Source organism: Mus caroli, unplaced genomic scaffold, assembly GCF_978045245.1.
Source record: "Mus caroli unplaced genomic scaffold, Mus_caroli_1 scaffold_9, whole genome shotgun sequence".
NCBI lineage: Eukaryota > Metazoa > Chordata > Mammalia > Rodentia > Muridae > Mus > Mus caroli.
Window position 1 is genome coordinate 78,626,179 of NW_028227264.1, and position 21,993 is coordinate 78,648,171.

General features: G+C 54.3%; 2 protein-coding genes across 5 annotated transcripts; one reads left to right on the forward strand and one right to left on the reverse strand.

The window, feature by feature from the left end:
* Window positions 1–374: 374 nt before the first annotated feature.
* Window positions 375–10,135, forward strand: Ptbp1 (polypyrimidine tract binding protein 1). 2 transcript variants are annotated; one of them, XM_021174341.2, is made up of 14 exons: window positions 375–496; window positions 2,262–2,292; window positions 4,507–4,579; window positions 4,727–5,046; window positions 5,128–5,298; window positions 5,385–5,495; window positions 5,564–5,738; window positions 5,900–5,977; window positions 6,609–6,754; window positions 7,793–7,826; window positions 8,228–8,320; window positions 8,431–8,647; window positions 8,756–8,833; window positions 8,916–10,135. In XM_021174341.2, exons 1-14 carry the CDS (start codon window positions 489–491, stop codon window positions 9,046–9,048), a joined length of 1,668 nt encoding a protein of 555 aa, XP_021030000.1. In that variant the 5' UTR covers window positions 375–488; the 3' UTR covers window positions 9,049–10,135. The 2 variants fall into 2 exon arrangements, with proteins under 2 accessions (XP_021030000.1, XP_021030001.1); XM_021174342.3 differs by lacking the exon at window positions 5,900–5,977.
* On the reverse strand, window positions 7,476–21,695 carry Plppr3 (phospholipid phosphatase related 3). Of its 3 annotated transcripts, XM_021174340.3 has the most exons (9): window positions 21,123–21,695; window positions 13,175–13,360; window positions 12,959–13,094; window positions 12,624–12,819; window positions 12,457–12,514; window positions 12,201–12,374; window positions 11,578–11,971; window positions 8,214–8,259; window positions 7,476–7,575 (listed from the first exon to the last, which is right to left on the reverse strand). In XM_021174340.3, exons 1-9 carry the CDS (start codon window positions 21,195–21,197, stop codon window positions 7,476–7,478), a joined length of 1,365 nt encoding a protein of 454 aa, XP_021029999.1. In that variant the 5' UTR covers window positions 21,198–21,695. The 3 variants fall into 3 exon arrangements, with proteins under 3 accessions (XP_021029999.1, XP_085699103.1, XP_029338417.1); XM_029482557.2 differs by lacking the exons at window positions 7,476–7,575; window positions 8,214–8,259 and having other exon boundaries at window positions 10,533–11,971; window positions 21,123–21,210; window positions 21,392–21,695; XM_085842977.1 differs by lacking the exons at window positions 7,476–7,575; window positions 8,214–8,259; window positions 21,123–21,695 and having other exon boundaries at window positions 10,526–11,971; window positions 12,624–12,667.
* Window positions 21,696–21,993: the final 298 nt, after the last annotated feature.

Below are 21,993 nucleotides of genomic sequence, written 5' to 3' on the forward strand. Positions count from 1 at the left end.
CTTTACTCTCACGTTGGAGGCCAACGGCTTCCAGTGCCCGCTTGCAATATGGAGGCAACCTCCAGAATGCACGCTTCTCTGCGTCTGACCCGCCACGTACCCACTCTCAAGATGGCGTCCCACAGGTCGAACAAAGGCTCGTTCATTGGCTCAGATGGTATCACGTGCGCCTACTCATTCACGCCCTCCCCCTCCCCCACCGGCCGTTTCCGTCTTCCGTCTTGACTGACGGCCGTCCCGCCCAATAACCGTCTGCTGTCTGGATGCGTTTCGCCCTTGGAGTAACCTTTTGACCAATAGGAGGCCCTAGCGGGGGCAGGCGGAGTTGACCACGCCCACAGACCGCAGCGGGAACCAATGAGGATCGCGCGCGGGGGACGTGTGCGGGCGTCTCCGCCATCTTGTGAGTCTATAACTCGGAGCCGTTGGGTCGGTTTCTGCTATTCCTGCGCCTCCGCTCCGTTCCCCGCGGGTCTCTTCCGTGTGCCATGGACGGGTAAGTCCTGCCGCGCCCCTCGCACGCCGCTCCGCTCACCGCTCCGTCCCAGCCATCGCTGCCGCGCGCGCGGACTTTTGGCCCCCGCCGATCCCTCTAACCGCTGCGATGCGCGCGCGCGGGTGGCCTTGATCCGCGTGGCGCGCTCGGAACCTCGGGCGTCTGAGGCCCTTAAGGAAGCCGGCTGGCTTAGGGCGACCGCACCCAGATTTCGGCTCCCCTTAAGCCCCTCGCCCAGCGCACTTCCGGTGCCCGCGCGGTTCATCCGGAGGAACCCAGCGCCCCCCTCCCGCCCTCTGCGTGCACGCGCGCTCCCTCCGGTGAGGCGCGCTCACTCGGAGCGGCTCGGCCGCAGCGATCCTTCCCGCCTGCCGTTCTCCAATCCGGGCCGGCTCGCCCTGTACCCCGAGCAATGTCGCTTCGCACGCCGCATGCGACCCCGGGTGCGCGCGCGTACTAGGGCGCGCGCCCCGGTGAGCGCGCGTGCGTGGGCCTGTGCCGAACGCGCCCGCCCTTCCCGCCTCGGGGGAGGTGTCCGGAGGAGGCTTCCAGGGCCCCCCATCGGAGGGGCGGGTGGGCCAGAGTAAGGTTCAGTTCGGTCTCCGGTGTTGGCGCCGGCCTGGCATCCGTATCTCCCACATGCTTCCCGGATGCCCCCTCCACTGGCAACTTTTTTGTAGTTTTCGGTTTGTTTTGGAGACCGGATCTCATTGTAGGCTGGTCTGAAAGATCCGCTTGCCTCTGCTTGCGTAGTGATGGGACTAAAGGCCTGCGTCAACAGGCCCCGATTTTTTTTTGTTGAAACTTTTTGTTTGGCTTTTGGATAAGGACTAGCCTTGAATTCCTGATTTTCCCCACCTTAACCTCCCTAGCGCTTTGAGTCACCAGGCTTAGTAAGCGGCTTTCCTTTTTCCTTTTAACACGATTCTGAAAAGTAGTTTGGCCTAACTTCAAGCTCAGTACCTATGGCAATTCTCCTGCCTCAGCCTTCTAAGTGCTGAGATGACAGACAGGAGTCTCCAGTTACCTCCTTTGAGCAACTTACCGAGGATCTTTGAGCGGGGTGTGGTGGTGCACACCTTTAATCCTGCCAGAGATAGGCAGATCGAAGTGAGTTCTAGAAGGGAGTGCAGAGAAATGTCCCAAAAGACTCTTTGAAAACAGTAAGCCAAGCAGAGGGGTACACATACCCCAGCCACCACTTCTGGTGGAATCTCTTCACGAGGCAGACCTCTGAGAGCCATTTGGTAACTTGCCAGCTGTGGTAGGCTTGCTGCTGCCTGTAAGCAGGCTAGGTGTGAGGCGGCAGGGTGCAGTCACGAGGGGCTGGGGTTGATCAGTAACCTAGGGTGTATCCCGGCAGCTCTGTTGGTTTGTAGATGGTAACAAGGCCACTTTGCCTGCCATCAGCAGTCTGGCCCTGGAGCTCCCAGCCCCCATCAGGAAGCACTGTCTTGGGCTGCTCCTTACCTACATTTCATGCTCCCTGGCGTTGTAGGATGCTCAGGAGTTGAGTTTTGACCCAGATCACTGGTATGCTTTGTAAAAACTGGGCTTTTTTTTTTCCCCTGTACTAAAACTGGATTTAATGTGTTGAAAGGCAGGGTCTGGGTCCTGTGTGGAAGAAGGGAGGGTCTTCAAGGACAATGATGGCCCTCTTTCAAGTTGAGACTCAATGGATGGCTCACTTCCCTGCCTTTCTAAGCCAGACTGGCAGAGGGCCCTACAGGCCACACAGTGCTGATGTCTACTTTTCTCTCCACAGCATCGTCCCAGACATAGCAGTCGGTACAAAGGTAGGTGTCTCTAGCTTGGCATTGTACCCCATTGTAGTCAGAGATAAAGGCTTGCTTATTGCAGAGGAGCCTGCCTTAGTCCAGGGTCTATAAAGACTCGGTGGCAGAAGATAGTATGGATGCACGTAGAGCTGCCGTCCAAGAGTTTTGGGGGCTTAGGACCCTTTTGTGGGTCTGGTGATTCTGTCTTTGTGCTGGCCTCTTTCTGGCTGGCTTTGCCTTGTCCTGCCCTGCTGCCTTCATCTAAGCAGCTAGTTCAGGCCTATGGACACTCCATTTGGTGTTTCCTCTGTGAGTTTGGTTTGAAAAGCTGTGGCATGTTCTAAGGTGAGACTGAGTTACCACCCATTTGGTGTTGTCTTCCTGTGCTGTCCAAGCAGTTCTCAGGCCTGCTCTCTGGCGGGTGACTCCTGCCTCAGCTTCTTGAGTGTCTGGGGAGATCTCAGTCTCAACAGTACTTTGGGCTGAAGCCTGGAGCTAGAAGGGTTGCAGGTATGCTGAGTCTTGAAATGGCATGGCAGGTGTGTTTGTGTCAGGGTTGGTCTTACTGTGTTAGGTGGGCTATTTAGATTTAGATTTGCCTGGAGTTTGGGGTTTCTCCATCAAAGGCCATCTCAGCTGCTGCCATCTGATTTGCTACCAGGCTGCTGTCTGGACTAGTTTGACTTTTCTGTGAGTGGACGCTGTCTCCACCTGCCTGGTGATCTTCCCTCAGATAAGTCTGTGTTCAACAGTGGGGGGGAGCCCCACTTAGTTTAGGCCCAGACCTGCAGGTGACAGGGTATGTTTGGGCAAAGCTGCTGCTGACCTGGAATGCCCCATGGCTACTTGTCTCCACGGGACTCAATTCTAGCTAGCCGCAGAGGGCATACTGGGCAAGTTAGCAGGGAGCTCCAGGTGGATACATGGGCCAGGCTTCTTGCTCTGGGATTGCAAGTAGATTGGGACTATATCTCTATAGCAAGCATTTGGGAAGGCTGGGCTGACCAGGGCCTCTCCCGTGCTGTGGTATCATGCTTTTGTCTGCCTAGATGGTTGGGGCTGTTGGCTTGGCCTAGGTGGCTGGAGTTTCCTCTGACTGTAAGTGGGCTCCCTGGCCTCTATGGGGAGACTGTTAGGGCTCTGGCAGCCTGCCAGGAACAGAGCTGCAGGAAGTAAGTACTGCTTCTGTTGCCCTGCCCAGACGGAAGCCACCCCCACTAAGGTCAGTATAAGGGACTTCGTGGGTAAATAAATGGTGGCCTGAAGGAAGTGGATTTTGAAGCTCAAGTGATATGGACATGAGATTCTGAGCTTGCATGTCATGGTCTTGTCTACCAGGCAGGGCAGGTCCAAGACCCCATCAGCAGCCCTCGCTCCTGAGACCTCAGTATGGCCAGGACTGGGTAGGATGCTTCCGAGTGGTGCAGGTTGTGAGAGGCTTGGGTTTCGTTCACCCTTTCCAACGAGGGTGAGGAGTGGGCATGGCAGGTGCTGGCTGTGCAGTCTAGACCTGTCAGTTCACTGTGGGCGCCCTGCTTCTTTCATAGGCTGGCATTGTTGGAGGATCCAGACCAGTGCCCTAGACCGTGTTGGGTGGGCAGTGATGGGGCGGTGGGGGGAGGGGGGTGGTCCTTGGAAGAATATGGTCCTGAGTCCCTGAGTGTTTACCTTCAGGGTCTGGCTGCCTGGGAGGGGACAGCCAGAGAGCTCTGTCTCATGAAGCCTCTGTCTGAGGCTTACTCTGGGTGCCATGTCCTGCCTCATTTGCTGTCCTGATTGAAGTCTCTTCTGTGATATCCAGGGTTGGTTCGGCTAAAATAATGAATAAATTGCTTCTAAGGAGGGGTTGTCCTTGCCATGGGGTCAGTTTAGGAGGTCCCGAGTGAGCTGCTTCTACCCCTGGATGGTACTCAAAGGTATAAGCATAGTCAGTCCCTTTTCCTTCTGGAAGATGATAGGACACCAGAGCTGGGGCAGCAGTAGGGCCCCACCTTGTTTCTCTGGAAACTGCCAAGCAGCTTTGCCGGGAGGGTACCGTGAGGCCTACAGCTGTGCACTCTAGACAGACAACCCGCCAGGAAGGGGCCTCCCACATGGCTGCTGGCACAGGGCCCTAGAAGTGACAGCAGTGGCTGGTAGTGAGCACCAAAGCCAAAGGCTTGGGGCACTGTGCGAGTGGGGGGAGTGCAGGAAAGGAATCAGCCTGGAGCTGAGCCCATGCTCTCTTCCCAGCGGGGATCCGACGAGCTCTTCTCCACGTGTGTCAGCAACGGCCCCTTCATCATGAGCAGCTCTGCCTCAGCAGGTAAGAGTGCCTGGGTGCTACTTGGCCTGGGTGCCCTAGGGAGTCCTGCCTTGCAGGACAGGTGCAGGGCGAGCTGGGAGAAAGGACCTGGCAGAGGCAGGAAGGAGGCTCGCATGCAGCCTCCCAAGTGCACCTATCCCTTTTCAGCCAATGGAAACGATAGCAAGAAGTTCAAAGGTGACAACAGGAGCGCAGGAGTCCCTTCCAGAGTCATCCATGTCAGAAAGCTGCCCAGCGATGTCACTGAGGGCGAGGTCATCTCCCTAGGGCTGCCCTTTGGAAAAGTTACCAACCTTCTTATGCTGAAGGGGAAGAACCAAGCCTTCATTGAAATGAACACAGAGGAGGCTGCCAACACTATGGTTAACTACTATACATCGGTAGCGCCAGTGCTTCGTGGACAGCCCATCTACATCCAGTTCTCCAACCACAAAGAGCTCAAGACCGACAGCTCGCCCAACCAGGCAGTATGTCTGCTGGGCAGGTGGGTGGGTGGCCAAGCTCCCTCTCTCAGGCCTGGGTCACAGCTCATGGTGGTTCCTCCACAGCGTGCCCAGGCAGCCCTGCAGGCTGTAAACTCCGTCCAGTCTGGAAACCTGGCCTTGGCAGCCTCTGCTGCTGCCGTGGATGCAGGAATGGCAATGGCAGGCCAGAGCCCAGTGCTCAGGATCATTGTGGAAAACCTTTTCTACCCAGTGACCCTGGACGTGCTGCACCAGGTAGGTGGTGGGTGCGTGCCCTGCACCTGGTGCCTGGATCCCCACTTGGCCGGCCCCAGCTAGAGCTCACACATCCTCTCTTGCAGATCTTCTCTAAGTTTGGCACCGTCCTGAAGATCATCACGTTCACCAAGAACAACCAGTTCCAGGCACTGCTGCAGTATGCTGACCCTGTGAGCGCCCAGCATGCCAAGCTGGTGAGTAGGACTTGCTTGGGTGGGCAATCCTATGACTGGCCCACGCACTCACCTATGTCTCCCCACAGTCCCTGGATGGCCAGAACATCTACAACGCCTGCTGCACACTGCGCATCGACTTCTCCAAGCTCACCAGTCTCAATGTCAAGTACAACAATGATAAGAGCAGAGACTACACGCGACCTGACCTGCCCTCTGGAGACAGTCAGCCTTCACTAGACCAGACCATGGCAGCAGCCTTTGGTAAGATGCTGTACTGAGACACACCAAATGAATAGGGGTGGGACAGGCCACCTAGCTGTCAGGGCACCCTGGCACTGCACAGCCCAGCCACTCAGCAGTCCTGCCTGTGCCTGGCCCAGCCGTGAGGTGAGGTGCCGTGATTAGTGTCTGTTTGTTTCTAGGTGCGCCCGGCATAATGTCAGCCTCTCCGTATGCAGGAGCCGGGTTCCCTCCCACCTTTGCCATCCCTCAGGCCGCAGGTATTCACGCTCATCCTGACCCCAGCGCCTGCATGCCCACACAGCCCCATAACTGCCCATAGACTGGGATGCCACTGGCCCCAAGTGTCAGGCCCCAGGCCCCCTTCCTTCTGGGGAGAGGGGAAGGGGCCTCCAGAAGCATCCACAGGCAGCTAGGGCAGGGTAGTCTCAGGCAGGGCTGGGCCAGGTGCCCTGTGCTGGCATTACCAACAAGCCTCTAATCACTCAGTCTTTGGTCTGGTTCCCTTCAAGCACCTCTGGCGAGGACGAGGACGCAGTGTCCCTAGTAGATTGAATATAATGGCCTGGTAAGCAAGTGGCCTCCATAGCTGAGGAGCATGGGCCTCGGGCCTCCGCGTGCCGCCGGAGCATGCATGGAGGAATGGGCGCCGCATGCGTGCACAGCCGGGCAGATCTGTGGCAGGCCCTGCTTGCAGAGGGCCAGTGTCAACCAGAGCTTTTGTGCTATTGGGCGCATGCAGTCTGATCACACCTGGACTGGCCGTGGAGTCAGGCAGTGTGTGGCCTCTTGTGCAGGCCATAGCCAGGCGACACCTCGTGGCTGTGTTTGAGACCTGTCCCATCTTGGTGCAGACACCCAGGCTCACATCTGTACTACCTTCCTTTGCAGGCCTCTCTGTCCCTAATGTCCATGGAGCCCTGGCCCCCCTGGCTATCCCATCTGCTGCTGCTGCTGCTGCGGCCAGCCGCATTGCCATCCCAGGGTTGGCAGGTGCTGGGAATTCCGTCCTTTTGGTCAGCAACCTGAACCCTGAGGTATGTGGGTATTACTGTGTTCTGCCTGTACATGGAGTAGTGGTGGGGTGCTGACTGACCACAAGTCAGGGTGGGGGAGCGTACTGGATGGCAAGCAGGGTTTCTGGGTGTCCCAGGCGCCGTGTGGGTACAGGTGTGCTGCCCATCTATCTGCCGCTGCTGGCCTCCGCTCCTTCCCAGCCGCTCTGAGGTTTTCTGTTTTCCTCTCAGCTCCATTCGCACCCTGGCCCTCAGTGCTCAGAGCCGCGGTGTTTTCCTTGCTGTACAGACAGTCTGTTAATTTGGGGCATGGCAAGGAGGCCTGAGAGTTCGGAAGGGAGGTGGTGGCTCAGGCTGGTGCTGACCAGGCTGTCTCTGGCTGGTGCTCTGTAGAGCCCAGGTAGCCCTTGAGGCTCAGCATTGCCTTTCCAGGAACAGGTCTGTGCACGCAGTCCCTCAGGCTGCTCTTTGGCTCCTGTGGAGCTCCATGCTGGCCCTGTTCCAGCCAGTTCTCTCTGGCTCAGCCTGAGTCCTGAGCTCAGCCTGCCACCTGGGAACTGACAGGCGCCACTCCTTGCCTCAGTCCTTAGTCTCAGCCGCAGTGCTGGCCCACGGTCCTCCAGCCTGCGTGCAGTGCTTCTCCTTGCATGTGTGAATGTGTGTGTATGAGAGTGAGTGAGTGCGTGCTTGGGTGCGTGCGAACACTGCCTCGTTTCCTACGTATTTACTGACCTGTGTTTTGCTACTTTTTTCTTTCCTCCCCTCCCCTCCCATTTTTTTTCTTGCCTGATCCGGAATTTCTTTGCCAACTGACTGCACGGTTCTTCTGCTTCCTGTTGTTGCTTGAAACAAACAAAACATAAATCAATAAAAACAAAACTCCCCTCTCAAACCCGCTCTCCGGAAACCAACCTGCCCTTGAATATTAACATCCTGACAACTTCATCATCATGAACCTGCTCGCCTGCGGGGACTGTCTTCCTCGTGGACGATTGGCACTCGCCCCCTTGACCTCTCCCTCTCCCTGTCCCCTGCTGCCTTCCTCTGCTGTCTCTAAAGAGAGTCACACCCCAAAGCCTCTTTATTCTCTTCGGTATGTTATTCTCCCTTTTATTACCTTGGTTTCGTTTTAATTGGTTATTTTACACCCTGCTATGTACTATTGAGTTTGTGTTTGGCCTTCTGCCTCGGTCCGTGGTTTGCTTCCGGTTTGCGGATTGTACTGAGTAGACACGCATGGTTACCACCCTGCATGCTTCCAGAGCTAAGCGTGTCAGTAGCATGTGATCGTGGCTGTTCTGACAGCTGTCTGGAGTCTGAGACTGCCGGAGCGCAGCGAGTGTTAGCAGGCCTTGGGCTGTGAGACACAGGCTCCCAGTGCCCACTAAACAGACCTGGCCCACTGGGAGTTGGGGACTCAACGGGTGGGTAATGAGTGGGTGGGAGAGGTTAGGAGACCAGACAGCTTAAAGACTCTTACCCTGGGTTTCCAAGGCGTCTACGGTGATGTGCAGCGGGTGAAGATCCTGTTCAATAAGAAGGAGAACGCGCTTGTGCAGATGGCAGACGGCAGCCAGGCCCAGCTGGGTGAGGACCACCACAGGGCACAGGCTTGTGCTTGCCGCTTTGGTTGCACCTGGGGGTAGGGCAGCAGTGGCAGAGTGTCCTGCCGCTCATGGTTTCCATCCTTTGTCCAGCCATGAGCCACCTGAACGGGCACAAGCTGCACGGGAAGTCAGTGCGCATCACACTGTCAAAGCATCAGAGTGTGCAGCTGCCTCGGGAGGGTCAGGAGGACCAGGGCCTGACCAAGGACTATGGCAGCTCCCCGCTGCACCGCTTCAAGAAACCAGGCTCCAAGAACTTCCAGAACATCTTTCCACCCTCCGCTACCCTGCACCTCTCCAACATCCCGTAAGTCAGCCAGAGGTCTTGTTTGTGGGTGGGCCACGAAGGGCTCCTGATCTCCCCCATCCCATCCCCATGTGAGCCCAGGCAGATGGCTCCCGTCTGTCTCTACAGGCCCTCTGTGTCAGAGGATGACCTCAAGAGCCTCTTCTCCAGCAATGGTGGTGTGGTCAAAGGCTTCAAGTTCTTCCAGTGAGTAAAGCCCTCCCTCCACCCTCCACCCTGCCCCAAACCTGCTGGCTTAGCTCACTACCCCCCTACTCCACCCCTGCAGGAAGGACCGCAAGATGGCCCTGATCCAGATGGGCTCTGTGGAGGAGGCAGTGCAGGCGCTGATTGAACTGCACAACCATGACCTGGGCGAGAACCACCACCTGCGAGTGTCCTTTTCCAAGTCCACCATCTAGGTGCCTGTGGGCCTGCGTCAGCTTCCACCATTCCAGAAAAGCCACTTTAAAAAGCAGCTGAAGTGACCTTACAGACCAGAGATTTTATTTTTTTAAAGAGAGATCAGTTTACCTGTTTTTAAAAAAATTAAATCTAGCCCACTCTGCAGTGGCAGGAAATGGCTTGGACCAGAGGCCCAGTCAATCCCAGCACCATGCCTTGAGGGGCTCAGGCGTGAGGCCACAGCGGTGCCCCAAACACAGCCGCTTTCTGTGCCTTACAAACCAGCGTGCCTCATGGCCTTACACCCACCCTCTAAGGCCACCAGTTGTCTCTAGACCTGCAGGTGAGCCAGGTGGCCTATACATAGGCTTCCCAATGCTGTGTAAGAGCTGGGGTCACTCCCCTACACCCTTATAATCAAGTGACATGATTCTCCCATGTCCCTGGCCAACCCAGAGAGGGTCCAGGCCATCCTCAGCTGCCGAGCCTCATTGTGACCTTTGTATTCTATTCCGTGTGGTCACAGACACCTGTGCCTAGCAATATTTCCACTTGACCAAATACCCGAATCTTTTCCATTTATATGCAAGAGATATAGTTTTAAGTAACTTTTTATAGCAATGATACAATTGTATGTGTGTACTCTGAGCTTCTGTGTCCCCTGAGCTCCTTCCTTCCAGTGACCAACTTGCAGGTGGGCCCAGGCCAGGGCTGGAAAAAAAGCTCTGAGACTTGTGGGTTTCTACCTTCAAAATTTTGGACCAAAGTTTTGTTTTCTGCCCGCCTCTGCCTGTGCCCAGTTGAGGGGCTGACCTCTAGGCCTTAATGTCCCTCCTGCACAGCCACCTCCATCCTAGCCTGTTTCTATGGGAGGGGTTCCCTGCACCCTGGTTCTGTGAAAGGCGTGGAAGAGTGTAAATATTTATGATTTTATACCTGTGGGGCTGAGGCGGTGCAGCAGTTTTTTATGGTGACAGATGTATATTTTGGTAACAGACTACAGGCTCAGTATTGTCTTGGGGCCAGCCCTGGCCACATCTACCCCATCCCAGATGGTGTATTGGGGGGAGGGGGGGCTTTCCATTAAAGCAGTTTTATAACCTCTGTCTTCCCTGAGCCCTTCATTCTGAGCTGTAGGCCAGGCTGGGCCTGGATTCAATAAACACCTGTGTCTTGCACTCCTGCCTGTCATTGGGCGGTGGGGGGATGGTGGAAGTCTTCCACATGTGGTACCATGGAGCACAAAGGATGACAAGGGCTGGCGAGATGGCTCAGTGGGTAGTGCCTACTGCTCTTCCAAAGGTCTTGAGTTCAAATCCAAACCACATGGTGGCTCACAGCCAACCACAATGAGATCTGATGCCCTCTTCTGGTGTGTCGGAGGTCAGCTACAGTGTACTTAAGTATAGTAAGTCTTTGTGCCTGAGTGAGCAGAGGTCTTAAGTTCCATTCCCAACAACCACAGGAAGGCTTACAACCATCTATTGGTACAGCTACGGTGTACTCAAATTAAATCTTAAAAAAAACTACAGACCACGTAATAGTATAAGTTTTTATTGGTGGGGCTGTAGACACCCCCAGCTCCCCTAACCCCCCATCACAGTTTTGCCAGGCTTAGTCCTGGTACCTTCTGGCCTGCATCCTCCTATAATAACTTTCTGCCTCAGCCTCCACTTCTCTTTCCACCAGCCCGCCCACCTGGCGCCTCAGGGTGGATTCTCTGCTGCCTGCACCTAGGGCCCCTTCACTTGCACCTGGTGGGGGCAGACCCTCCCCAGTGGCCAGGTTGACAGTGGCCACTGCCCCAAACCGGGGTTCTTCCTGGTCCACATCACTGACTGGAGACCCTGGGCCCATTCCAGGCTGTTTACAGCTGCTTCTGAAGCCGCGTGCCAGGTCCCCCAGCTCATAGCTACCCTCGCCCTCCACTACTTTAGCCTTCCACTCCCAGGGTGTGCTACCAGCAGACAGGTGCACGACTGGATGGTGAGGTGCATGGGCATCAATTGTAACAATGCTGGCAGAGTCACGGTCTGACGGGGACCTGTACTGGGAAGAGTCAGAGCTGGCACTGGAGGATGAAGCTGTCTCAGCCTTGGGGCCCCCTGCCGCCTTGGACATAGCGATGACCTGTAGTAGCCTGGGTGGGTTGGCTACCCGGGGCTGGGATGGAGCCACAGCCACTGGACCCCCACCCTTCTCAGCCATTGACAGCCACTTGGCCCGCACTGATGAGCTGCTGCTCTTGGGTGACAGGCCAGCTCCAGCCTGAACACCTTCCTCAGGGATGTGTACGAGGGGCTGGGGCCCTGGCCTTGGAGGCAGGATGACTCGGGGCCCAAGGCCTGGCCGAGCCTGGACAGTAGGGTAGAGTGAGGGTGGAACAGGCCCTTCCTCCTCCTCCTCTTCCTCCTCCTCCTCCTCTTCCTCCTCCTCTTCCTCTTCTTCCTCTGCCACCTGCTCTGCTGGGGCCCGCAGATGCACAGGGCTGGCCTCATCAGGCAGACCCAGGCCACGGCCCTCCAGGGATTTTTGCTTCCACTCACTGATAAGCTGCCTGGAACGGGAGGCATCAAGGGGCACGTGGATAGTCATGTGGCGCCGTGCAGGGTCATCCAGCGAGGGCGTGCTGACCCGGGGCAGTGTGTTGCTGAAGGTGACCATGCCCTCTTTGCCCATGGGGCTGCGTGGGGCTAGCAGGTCCACATCCACGCTGGCTCGCTTCAGGCTGCCAAGAGATGTCTTCTCTCGAGCCACAGGCCGAGGCACGCCCTCTAGCCTCCCTGGAGGGCCCAGCTCATCGGTGCTGACAGACTTATTCTGCTGATACATGGACTCATGGCCCCGCTGTGTCAGCGCTCGCAGGGCGTCCTTGGCAGGAGCTGGGGTAGGCACCTTTTCTGCAGGTGGTGCCTGGAAGTTGCCCACAGCGTGGCAGGCCTAGGGATGATAAGGGCTGGCATGAGGCTGTTATCCAGCAGGGGCACCACCTGCAGGCCACAGGGAGGCACCAGCATTCTATGGCTGATGGGACTATGCAGAAACAGTGACAGGATGGTCCTTCCCTCCGGCCCCAGGCCACCAACCAGACCTCTTGGATGATCTTGCCTCTCAGCCTCCCTGCTCCCTGCCACCTCCCTCAGTCCTCCTCCTTAGCCGCAACCCTCACCAGGTAGGCAGCGATGCCAGCACCGATAAGAAAGCCTGCATAGACGTCCACAGGGTGGCTGCGATACTGGGTGATCTGTGTGAGGCCGCAGACACCCGCAGCAATGGCGAAGGCGAACACAAGGATGGGCTTCAGCAGCTTCGTGGTGTCCGAGATAACAGCGTTGAAGTACATCTAGCCAATGGGTGGGCGGGGTCAGGTCTTAGCTGCTGCCCACAGGTGGACACAGGGTGCAGCATCGGGGTCCATCACTCACCGAGACGTAGACAGCAGCGAAGGCTGACAGAGTGGCGTGCTGGGACGGGAAGGTCTTCCTACAACAGGCACCATGTCAATCCTGCTGGTCTGGGGGCAGCCACTCCAGGCCTGAGTTTCCCACCCACCCACTGCAGAGTGTTGGGGAGAGGGGGGCGTCCAACGCACCTTGCTGACAGGATGGCATGGGTATCGTGGCCAGAGCAGATGTCCTGTGTGATGTAAGGGTTCGACTCACAGGAAGTGCCCAGCAGGGTGTAATTGGGTTTGCAGACGGTTAGGAAGAAAGGCGTGTGGTAGCCGGTGGCCAGCTGGATGACATCTGTCACCAGAGCCGTGGCACACAGGCCAAACACGTGTACACCTGAGGACGAGAGGACCAGGCCAGGGGAAGGGAGCAGGGGGGAGGGGTGCTCCCCCAAGCCTGTCTACACCATAACCCCACCCCCCCCGCCCCAAGAATGGGCTTCAAGGCAGGATCAGGGAGTTCTGCAGCCACTCACCCACAAAGCGCACTGTGCGCCGGAGGAAGGAGTTGAAGTTGCAGCCACCAGCATTGATGCTGCCCTCCACGCCCCCTGGACCACGGCCCCAGAGCCTGGACTGCAGACAGTAGACCATGCCCTCACCGACCATGATCTGCACCCCCAGAGACAGATAAGTCAGGTAAGGTCACAGTGAGGGCCTCAAGCCCCTGGGGCCCCGGCAGAAGTACTCACTGAGGCCGCAGGTGCAGCGAAGGCCAGGCTCAGCAGCATGAGCAATGGGATCAGCTCTTCATTTGTCTCCACATAGGGCATGGACAGGGAGCGGTCGTAGCACTGAAAGCCCACCTTGGCTGGCTTGAACAGGTCAGTCAGCTCCAGGAAGTACAGAGACACAATGGAGGAAGCCACGATGGGTAGCTGGGGGGGTCATACAGCGGCCTGGGTCACTGACCAGCCCACCACAGGCTTGGCATGGCCCACAGATCCACAACCTAATCCCTGCAGCCGCACTACACATAGGAGGAAAGAGCCATTCTGTACCCAGGCAGTGGTTTCCTCAGCACCTAGACCCATCTGCCACCATCAAGTGGAAAGTGAAGGGGTTTTGGAAGAGCAGCTGTGTCAGATGCTGCTCTGCTGAGCAAAGGAGTAAAGGGATGTTTTCTTGAAATGGACACTGGTAAAAAAAACTGTTTTACTAAAAGACAGACTTGTAAAGAAGTGCTTCACTAAACCAGTTACGGGTAAAAAGATGTTTTACTAAAGCAAACACATAAAAAGACACATGATAAAAGACTCGAAAAATAAAAAAATTCTATTAATATATTGATGTAATTACTAGTAATATATAATTCTAGTAATATATTGATGGCTTCTTGTTGTTTCCTCGAACTCGGGCAAAATGACAAAGTAATGGTGCCGGGCAGTGGTGGCGCACACCTTTAATTCCAGCACTTGGGAGGCAGAGGCAGGTGGATTTCTAGTTTGTTTTTCTTTGTTTGTTTTTGTTTTGTTTTGTTTTTTTCGAGACAGGGTTTCTCTGTGTAGCCCTGGCTGTCCTAGAACTTACTCTGTAGACCAGGCTGGCCTCGAACTCAGAAATCTGCCTGCCTCTGCCTCCCGAGTGTTGGGATCAAAGGCATGCGCCACCACTGCCCAGCGCAGGTGGATTTCTGAGTTCGAGGCCAGCATGAGTGAGTTCCAGGACAGCCAGGGCTACTCAGAAAAACCCTGTCTTGAAAAACCAAAAACCAAAACAAAACAAAACAAAAAGACAAAGTAATGTCAGCTGATATACATTCATGTAGAGCTTTGCTAAGACAAACTCACGTACTAAGACAAGACATATAATGTTTGAAGAGTGTAAATAAGACTCAATAGACTTTGGGGATTACTGATAGAGCCAGCTCTACAATGCCTCTTAGTCTCACGTCTTCACTCATCTCTGCCTTCACTCATCTCCACTTTGTTAAAAGACACAAGGAAGAACTCTTCCTGTGTCCCTCCTACTAACTTACGCCAGTTTGACCAAGGCCTGACTGTTTCCATTAGGTTGTGTCATCACTTCTATTATCTCGACACTACTAAACTAGACTACTAATATATCGACCTATAAAGTATTGACAAGATTTACAATTGGATTGAGCTGCTGCTACTGACCTATAAACTAAACTACTAATTTCCTGACAATACAGATAAGATTTACTCCAACAAACAAACAAACAAACAAACAAACAAACAAATCCATTTCCAAACAAGTCTACTTTCCCAATATCACAATAATCTTTCTGTTCCACTACCTCTGGTAGGTGATAGACAAAAAAAAAAAAGGGTAAAGTGTTTTAAAAAATTAAAATTGAGATTAAAAAATTTAAAACTACACACCTATCCATCCACCCACCCTTCTTCTTTTTTTTTTTTTTTTGGTTTCTCGAGACAGGGTTTCTCTGTGTAGCCCTGGCTGTCCTGGAACTCACTCTGTACACCAGGCTGGCCTCGAACTCAGAAATCCGCCTGCCTCTGCCTCCCAAGTACTGGGATTAAAGGCGTGCGCCACCACACCCAGCTTCCACCCACCCTTCTACCATCCACCTATCTGTCCATCCATCCTTCCACCCATCCACCCATCCTTCTACCTACCCACCTACCCACCCATCCATCCATCCTTCCTTCTATCCACCCACCCATCCTTTTTCTACCCATCTACCCATCCATCCACCCACCCAACCATCCATCCATCCATCCACCCACCCACCCATCCATCCATCCATCCACCCATCCATCCATCCATCCATCCACCTATCATTCACTTACCCATGCATTCATCGATTCATTGTCCACTGCTCACCTATCTTCCATCCGTCCTTCTATTCATCCACTCATCATACATGCACACATATAATCCATCCCTACTTCTCTGTCCAGCCTCCCTAGGTTTCTGCTCATAGCCCCACCCCTTACCAGGCTGTGCCCTTAGTCAGTCCTGCTGACCAGCCTTCCTTAGAGTGCCTTCCCTAGTGGCATTTCCATGTCCCTTCCTCGGCATTCATCACCTAGTATGTGGCTGGTGCTGAAATTCCTTACTCACACCTGCGTCCTTTCTACCCTGCAGGTGTGTGTCTCCACCACTCCAGGGGACGATGCCAGCATCACTGCTCCCTTCCAAAGAATAGGGAGCCATGGCTCCTGAAAGCAGAGCTCTTGGGGTCAGGCAGAGCAATGACTGTCACTGAAGGTACTGAGAAAAGTGGCCTGAGGGAGCTGTGTAAATGGCAAAGGAACATCCAGTTTATTGATTCATTTCTGTAGCACCTCCAGCTGGTCTCAAACTCACTCAGTCGCTGAGGTTAACCCTGAACTCCCGATTCTCCTTCATCCTCCTTCTGAGTGCTGGAGATGCAGCTGTGGGCAGTCACCAGCAGCTTAGGAAGCACTCATTGACCTCCTAATGTGTGCAAGGTCCCAGCTGGATGAATGAAATGGTGACAACAGCTGCCTGGGGTCTGTAGTGTGCCCCAATTTCCCCAATTATAAAACAGGAAGGAATAACAGTCATTTTGGGGTGTGTCTTGCACAAAGCTGTAATCTCAATGCTTAGGAGGCAGAGGCAGGAGGATCTTTGTGAATTAGAGGCCATCACAGGTTCCAGGCTAGGCAGGGATACAGGATGAGACCCTGTGTTCAAAAATTTAAATAAAAAAACTTGGGTTTTTTTTAAGTTGTCTTGGCTCAAAGGTGAGAGTTATTCGAGTAAAAAGATAAGAGTCCAGACAGCCAGGCTGCAATAGACAGCAAGATGCACCCAGGGCAGGCAGCCAGTGTGAGCCACTGGAAAGGGTTGGCAACGGAGGCCTGGACATAGCCTTAAATCAAAGCCATGGGGCAGTGGTGGCACATGCCTTGAATCCCAGCACTCCAGAGGCAGAGGCAGGAGGATCTCTGAGTTCAAGGCCAGCCTGTTCTGCAGAGCAAATTCCAGGACAGCCAGGGCTACACAGAGAAACCCTGTATTGGGGGGAAAAAAATCAAGGCCAAGGCTGCTTAGAGAGATGGCACAGCAGTTAAGAGTCATTCTCTCTCTCTCTCTCTCTCTCTCTCTCTCTCTCTCTCAGATTTAAGTAATTTATTTTCATTTTATGTGCATTTGTGTTGTCTGCATGTATGTCTGTGTGAGGGAACTGGAGCCACAGAGTTGCAGTTGTGACCTGCCATGTGGGTACCGGGAATTGAACCTGGATCCATCATAAGAGCAGTCAGTGCACTGTTGAGCCATCTCTCCAGCCCCACTGCTTGCTTTGCCAGAGGAACTGGGTTTGTTTGATTCCCAGTATCCTCAGGGCAGCTCACAACCTTCTGTAACTCTAGTTCCAGGGACTTTGATGCCCTCTTCTGGGCTTCACAGGTTCCTGCATGCATGTGGTGTTCATGACAAACAGCCATAAACATGAATAAAAATTAAGTAGCCAGGACCGGGCAGTGGCCAGCATTTGGCCAGGGCTACGTGCTGAGCCCCTGTTTCAATGACTAAATGTCAGTCTGGACTTGGAGCTGGGGCTCAGTGCATGCAGAAACGTCAGCCCTAAGGAGGGAGAGGCAGGAGGATCAGGATGAGCTTCAGCTACATAAAGAATTTGAAGCCGGGGCTGGTGAGATGGCTCAGCGGTTAAAAGCACAGCCTGCTCTTCCAGAGGTCCAGAGTTCAGTTCCCAGCAACCACATGGTGGCTCACAACCATCTGTAATGAGATCTGACGCCCTCTTCTGGTGTGTCTGAAGACAGCTACAGTGTAATCACATACATGAAATAAATCTTGGAAAAAAAAAAAAAGAATTTGGGACTGGTGAGATGGCTCAGCGGGTAAGAGCACTGACTGTTCTTCCGAAGGTTCGGAGTTTAAATCCCAGCAACCACATGGTGGCTCACAACCATCCGTAACGAGATCTGACTCCCTCTTCTGCAGTGTCTGAAGACAGCTACAGTGTACTTACATTAAATAAATAAATAAATAAATAAATCTTTAAAAAAAAAAAAAGAATTTGAGGCCAATCTAGGTCCCCGAGGCCATGATGATGCTTTATAACGCTGCTGACCACATGTGTAGGAATGCTCTGTTTGACACTGTCTTCTGTGTTCAGCAAGCTACTCCCTGAGTTTTCCATGTAGTTTAAACAGTCTCATGCAGAATATGGTAGGGGGCTGTGACCCGTGAGAAAATTACCTCCTCCTTCCTCCTTCTCCCTCTCTCTCCTCCTCTCTCCAGGGTCTCACTATCTAGCTAATCTAGAACTCACTTTGTAGACCAGGCTGGCCTTGAATTCAGAGATCTGTGTGTCTCTGGCTCCTGAGTGCTGGGATTAAAGGCGTGTGCCTTCACCGCCTGGCTCAGTTACTACTTGTCTTTATTTGTGCGCATGTGTGTATGTGTATGGGCACGGAGAAAAGAAGACAGTGGTGGGAATCTATTCTATCTTTCCATTATGCGGGCAGGTCTCAGGGACCCAAGGTTTGTCTGCAGAGGCCTTTACCAGAGCTGTCTTGTCAGCTCCTAAATGCCCTTCTCCATGTAAGAGTTTCCGTGTATAGACGTTTGTTGGAGCCTCGGTTCCCAACAGAAGGCAACCAGCATCTGGACTGAAGATAAAGAAACAGTGTGTGAAGACAGCCGTAGGTCTGCACTCTGGTTAAGATCTGCTGCTCGCACAGTGCCAGGTGCCAGTGTGGGCAAACACAGCAGGGCGTGTGAACTGCTGCACTTCCCTCTGCCAGGAGTGGTGGCAGCACATGCCTGTCATCCTAGTACTTGAGAGGCTGAGGCAGGAGAATGGCTCTGACTTCTGGATCAGCCTGAGCTCCTTAAGGAGAATCAGTCTCAACAGAAACAGAACAGGGCCGGAGAGATGGCTCAGTGCTTAAGAGCTCTGGCTATTCTTGCAGAGTATCTGGGTTCAATTCCCATTGTCTACAGGGCAGCTCACAACTGTCTGTAACTCTTTTTTTTTTTTTTTTTTTTTGAGACAGGGTTACTCTGTGCAGTCCTGGCTGTCCTGGAACTCACTCTGTAGACCAGGCTGGCCTCGAACTCAGAAATCCGCCTGCTTCTGCCTCCCAAGTGCTGGGATTAAAGACACATGCCACAACTGCCCAGCTTTGTCTGTAACTCTAGTTCCAGGGGATCTGACACCCTTGCATAGATATTCATGCAGGTGAAACACCCATGTGCTGAAATGAAAATAAATAAACAAAATAAACAGTGAAAGATGCTGGTGACACACACATTTTATCCCAGCACTTGGGAGGCAGATCTCTGAAGCAGATCTTTGTGAATTCAAGGCCAGCCTGGTCTACAGAGTGAGTTCCAGGACAGCCAGGGCTTCAGAGAAAAACCCTGTATCAAAAACAAAACAACAACAACAAAACAAAGAACATTGGGAGGCAGAGGCAGGCAGATTTCTGACTTCGAGGCCAGCCTGATCTACAGAGTGAGTTTTAGGACAGCCAGGACTACACAGTCTCGAAAAAAACAAACCAAAACAAACAAAACAACAGCAACAACAAAACCAAAAAGAAATTAAGAAAGAAGATGCACTAGTCTCCCCCCAAGACATTTTCTAGGGTTCCTCAACCTGCTCCTTGCATTAGGGGGAAGACACAGGCTGGTCCAGGCGCTTTTCTCAGGGGCAGGCCTATGTGATAATGAATATTCAGAAACAAGTCAGAGTCTTAGTGTAGAGGATCGGGTACTATACTGCAGGGAAAAGGACCAGGGCACCCATGTGCATTGCTAGGTCAAGTCCTCACTGGATCAAAACCTTGGATAGGGCTGGCGAGAGGGCTGAGCAGGTCAGGTACTTCCTGCTAAGCCGAACTCTGAGTTTGTTCAAAATCACTGAACCCACATGGTAGAAGGAAGGAACTAACTCCCGAAAGTTACCTATGACCTCCACACCTGAGTCATGGCAAGTATGCGTGCATGCACAAACACACACAAGCGCGCGCGCACACACACACACACACACACACACACACACACACGAGAACACGCACCTACACGCTCACGCATGCGCACACACTAAATAAGTATTTTAAAACCTTAAAAAATATATATTAGAGGAAAACTTCCTTGGGGGGTGTGAACGGTTGGTTTGCACATGCCTCAAGACCCCCGCACCACAAAGCAAGGTGGCCACAGTTGGGTGTGCAGGGTGAGGACACAGACTCTAGCGAGCTTTTAGCCCCGTGAGAAAGCAATTAAGGAAGACACCCATCATTCCTCCTCCATTCTGGCTCAGTATACGTATCAGTCGTGGGGTGGGGGGCGGAGGACGGTGTGCTCCTAAGCACCGACACACAAATTCAAAAGGGATCTCAGATCTCAGCTGCATGGTGGTGTGTGCATGTCCAACACCTGGGAGGCAGAGATGAGAAAGCTACCGAGATCCTGACCTGGATACATCTCAAACTCCAATCCAGCCCAGGCTGCAGAGTGAAATCCCAGATTGGGGTTGAGGACCTGGCTCAGCAGTAGAGCCCCTGCCTAGAATGCCCCAGTGAGGAGCTGGGGGCGTGGTCAAGGTAGAGCCCCTGCCTAGAATGCCCCAGTGAGGAGCTGGGGGCGTGGTCAAGGTAGAGCCCCTGCCTAGAATGCCCCAGTGAGGAGCTGGGGGCGTGGTCAGGTAGAGCCCCTGCCTAGAATCCCCCAGTGAGGAACTGGGGGCACAGAATCCACCAGTAAAGGGCGGAGGTGGGGTCAGGGTGGAGGCCCGCCTAGGATTCCCCAGTGAGTGGGTTGGGGGCGTGGTCAGGTGTAGACCCCAGGTCTAAGGTCCAGGTCCTGGATTCTGTAGCCAGCACTAAAGACATACATGAAAATCATTTTAAATTGAGTGAGAAAAAAATAGCTGTAAAGCAAATTCTGGAAAAATTTTCAAAGGATTCTGGTGAGAGTGGGTCTGAGGGACTGGGCAGAGCCTTGGAGTGGGCTATAGTCACCCTTAAATGTCATCTTGGGACATAAGCATTCCCCCTATTGCTCTGTGGCTCACACAGGTCACCTGCTGAGGAGAGAAGGCTGGGCTCCAGCCTGATCAGGGGCTTCTGAGACTCTGCCTGGCTCACAGCTTCTGCCATTCAAAGGAAACCGCAACCCTCCACACTTAGTATGCACCAAGTGAATGCATTTATTGTTTTCTATTTTTAGATGCTCTCAGCTCTCCACCACAGCTGGCTGGATTCACCAAGGGGTTGACGAGCTCTGGTGGAGATTGGGCGTGGGGCACACAGTCATGCCATTAGAAGAGTGCTTGAATTTAGACGCACCTCGGATACTGCAGAGCCAAGTACCCAGCACCCACCCACCCTCATTAGTTGGGGCTTGTTCACCTCCAATGCCCCAATTTCCAGCACATCCCCCCACCCCAAATTGAGCTTCTCACCCCTGTCCTTAAAGGAACGCCCAGCATCCTAGCATTCCCCCGGTCTGTTCCCACATTCTAAAGGACCTTTCTGAGGCTTTGCAACTCCTACTCGACCTGTAAAACCCTGTGCCTTTGGAACCAGCCTCATCCCCATCTCAACTCCAGGTGGCCTGGTTCCACGGTGCGGGTTCCTGTTCCTGCAGCATGGAGTGGACGGTCTCAGAAGCTCCCTGCCACGAAGACCTCTCACCGCGACCCCCACTCACCTCCACGAAATAAAAGCAAGGCAGGAGCGTCATGCTGTCCTTCGGCGTTTTATTCTTCTCCTTCATAGCAAGCATGGTGGCGTTTGCGCTGTAGGCCGAGATTGCAGGGGGACAAAGGCAGGCTGGAGACTAGGAGGTGCGCAGATGGAGTCTCCAGGTGGGGAGATAAGGGCTAGCCAAGAGGGCTCGGGGAAACTGAGGCTGGAGCAGAGGGGGAACTTGGGGAAGGGAGAGGCCGGAGCCCCCCCGCGCGCACGCGGCTCCCTCACCTGGCGGGAGCAAGGAGGGCGGAGTCCCTTGCAAAGCGCGGACACAAAGCCAGGGTCCCCGCGTGGGAGGACGCGAGGCCCGGGCGCGGTGCGCGGCGCGTGAGCTCTTTGTCTGCGCGTTCTGCAGCCCGCTCGGCCCCGCCCCAACCCCGCCCCCGGCTTGGGCGCCTCCGCCTCCCACTCTGCGGTTCTCAGGGTCTCCGACCCTGCGCGGGGACCGCAATATGGGTCTCGTTCCTTCCCCTTGAGCGTGCCTTCTGTGCGCCCTGCGCGAGCACGGTTGATCTCCGGGACCTAGGAGCGCGCGGCGCAGTGTGGGGAAGGCGAGATCCCGCGCCCGGCGCCTCCAGTTGCCTCCCTGCGTCTCACGGTCGCCGATTCCTCGGCCCCCACGCCTTCTGTGCCCGCGACTCGCTGGAGTCCGTTTCCATGGTGAGGTCCCTGGGCGCCTGAGTGAAAGGAGACAAAGACACAGGGGTGGAGGGGCTGTCCTCTACCTTCTCTCCCCCTCGTCCCTGTCCCACCTCTCCTCTGTCCAACCACCAGGGCCACCTCACCCTCCTGACGCTGGGCAGTTGGTGCCTTGAGGATAAAGGACTGTA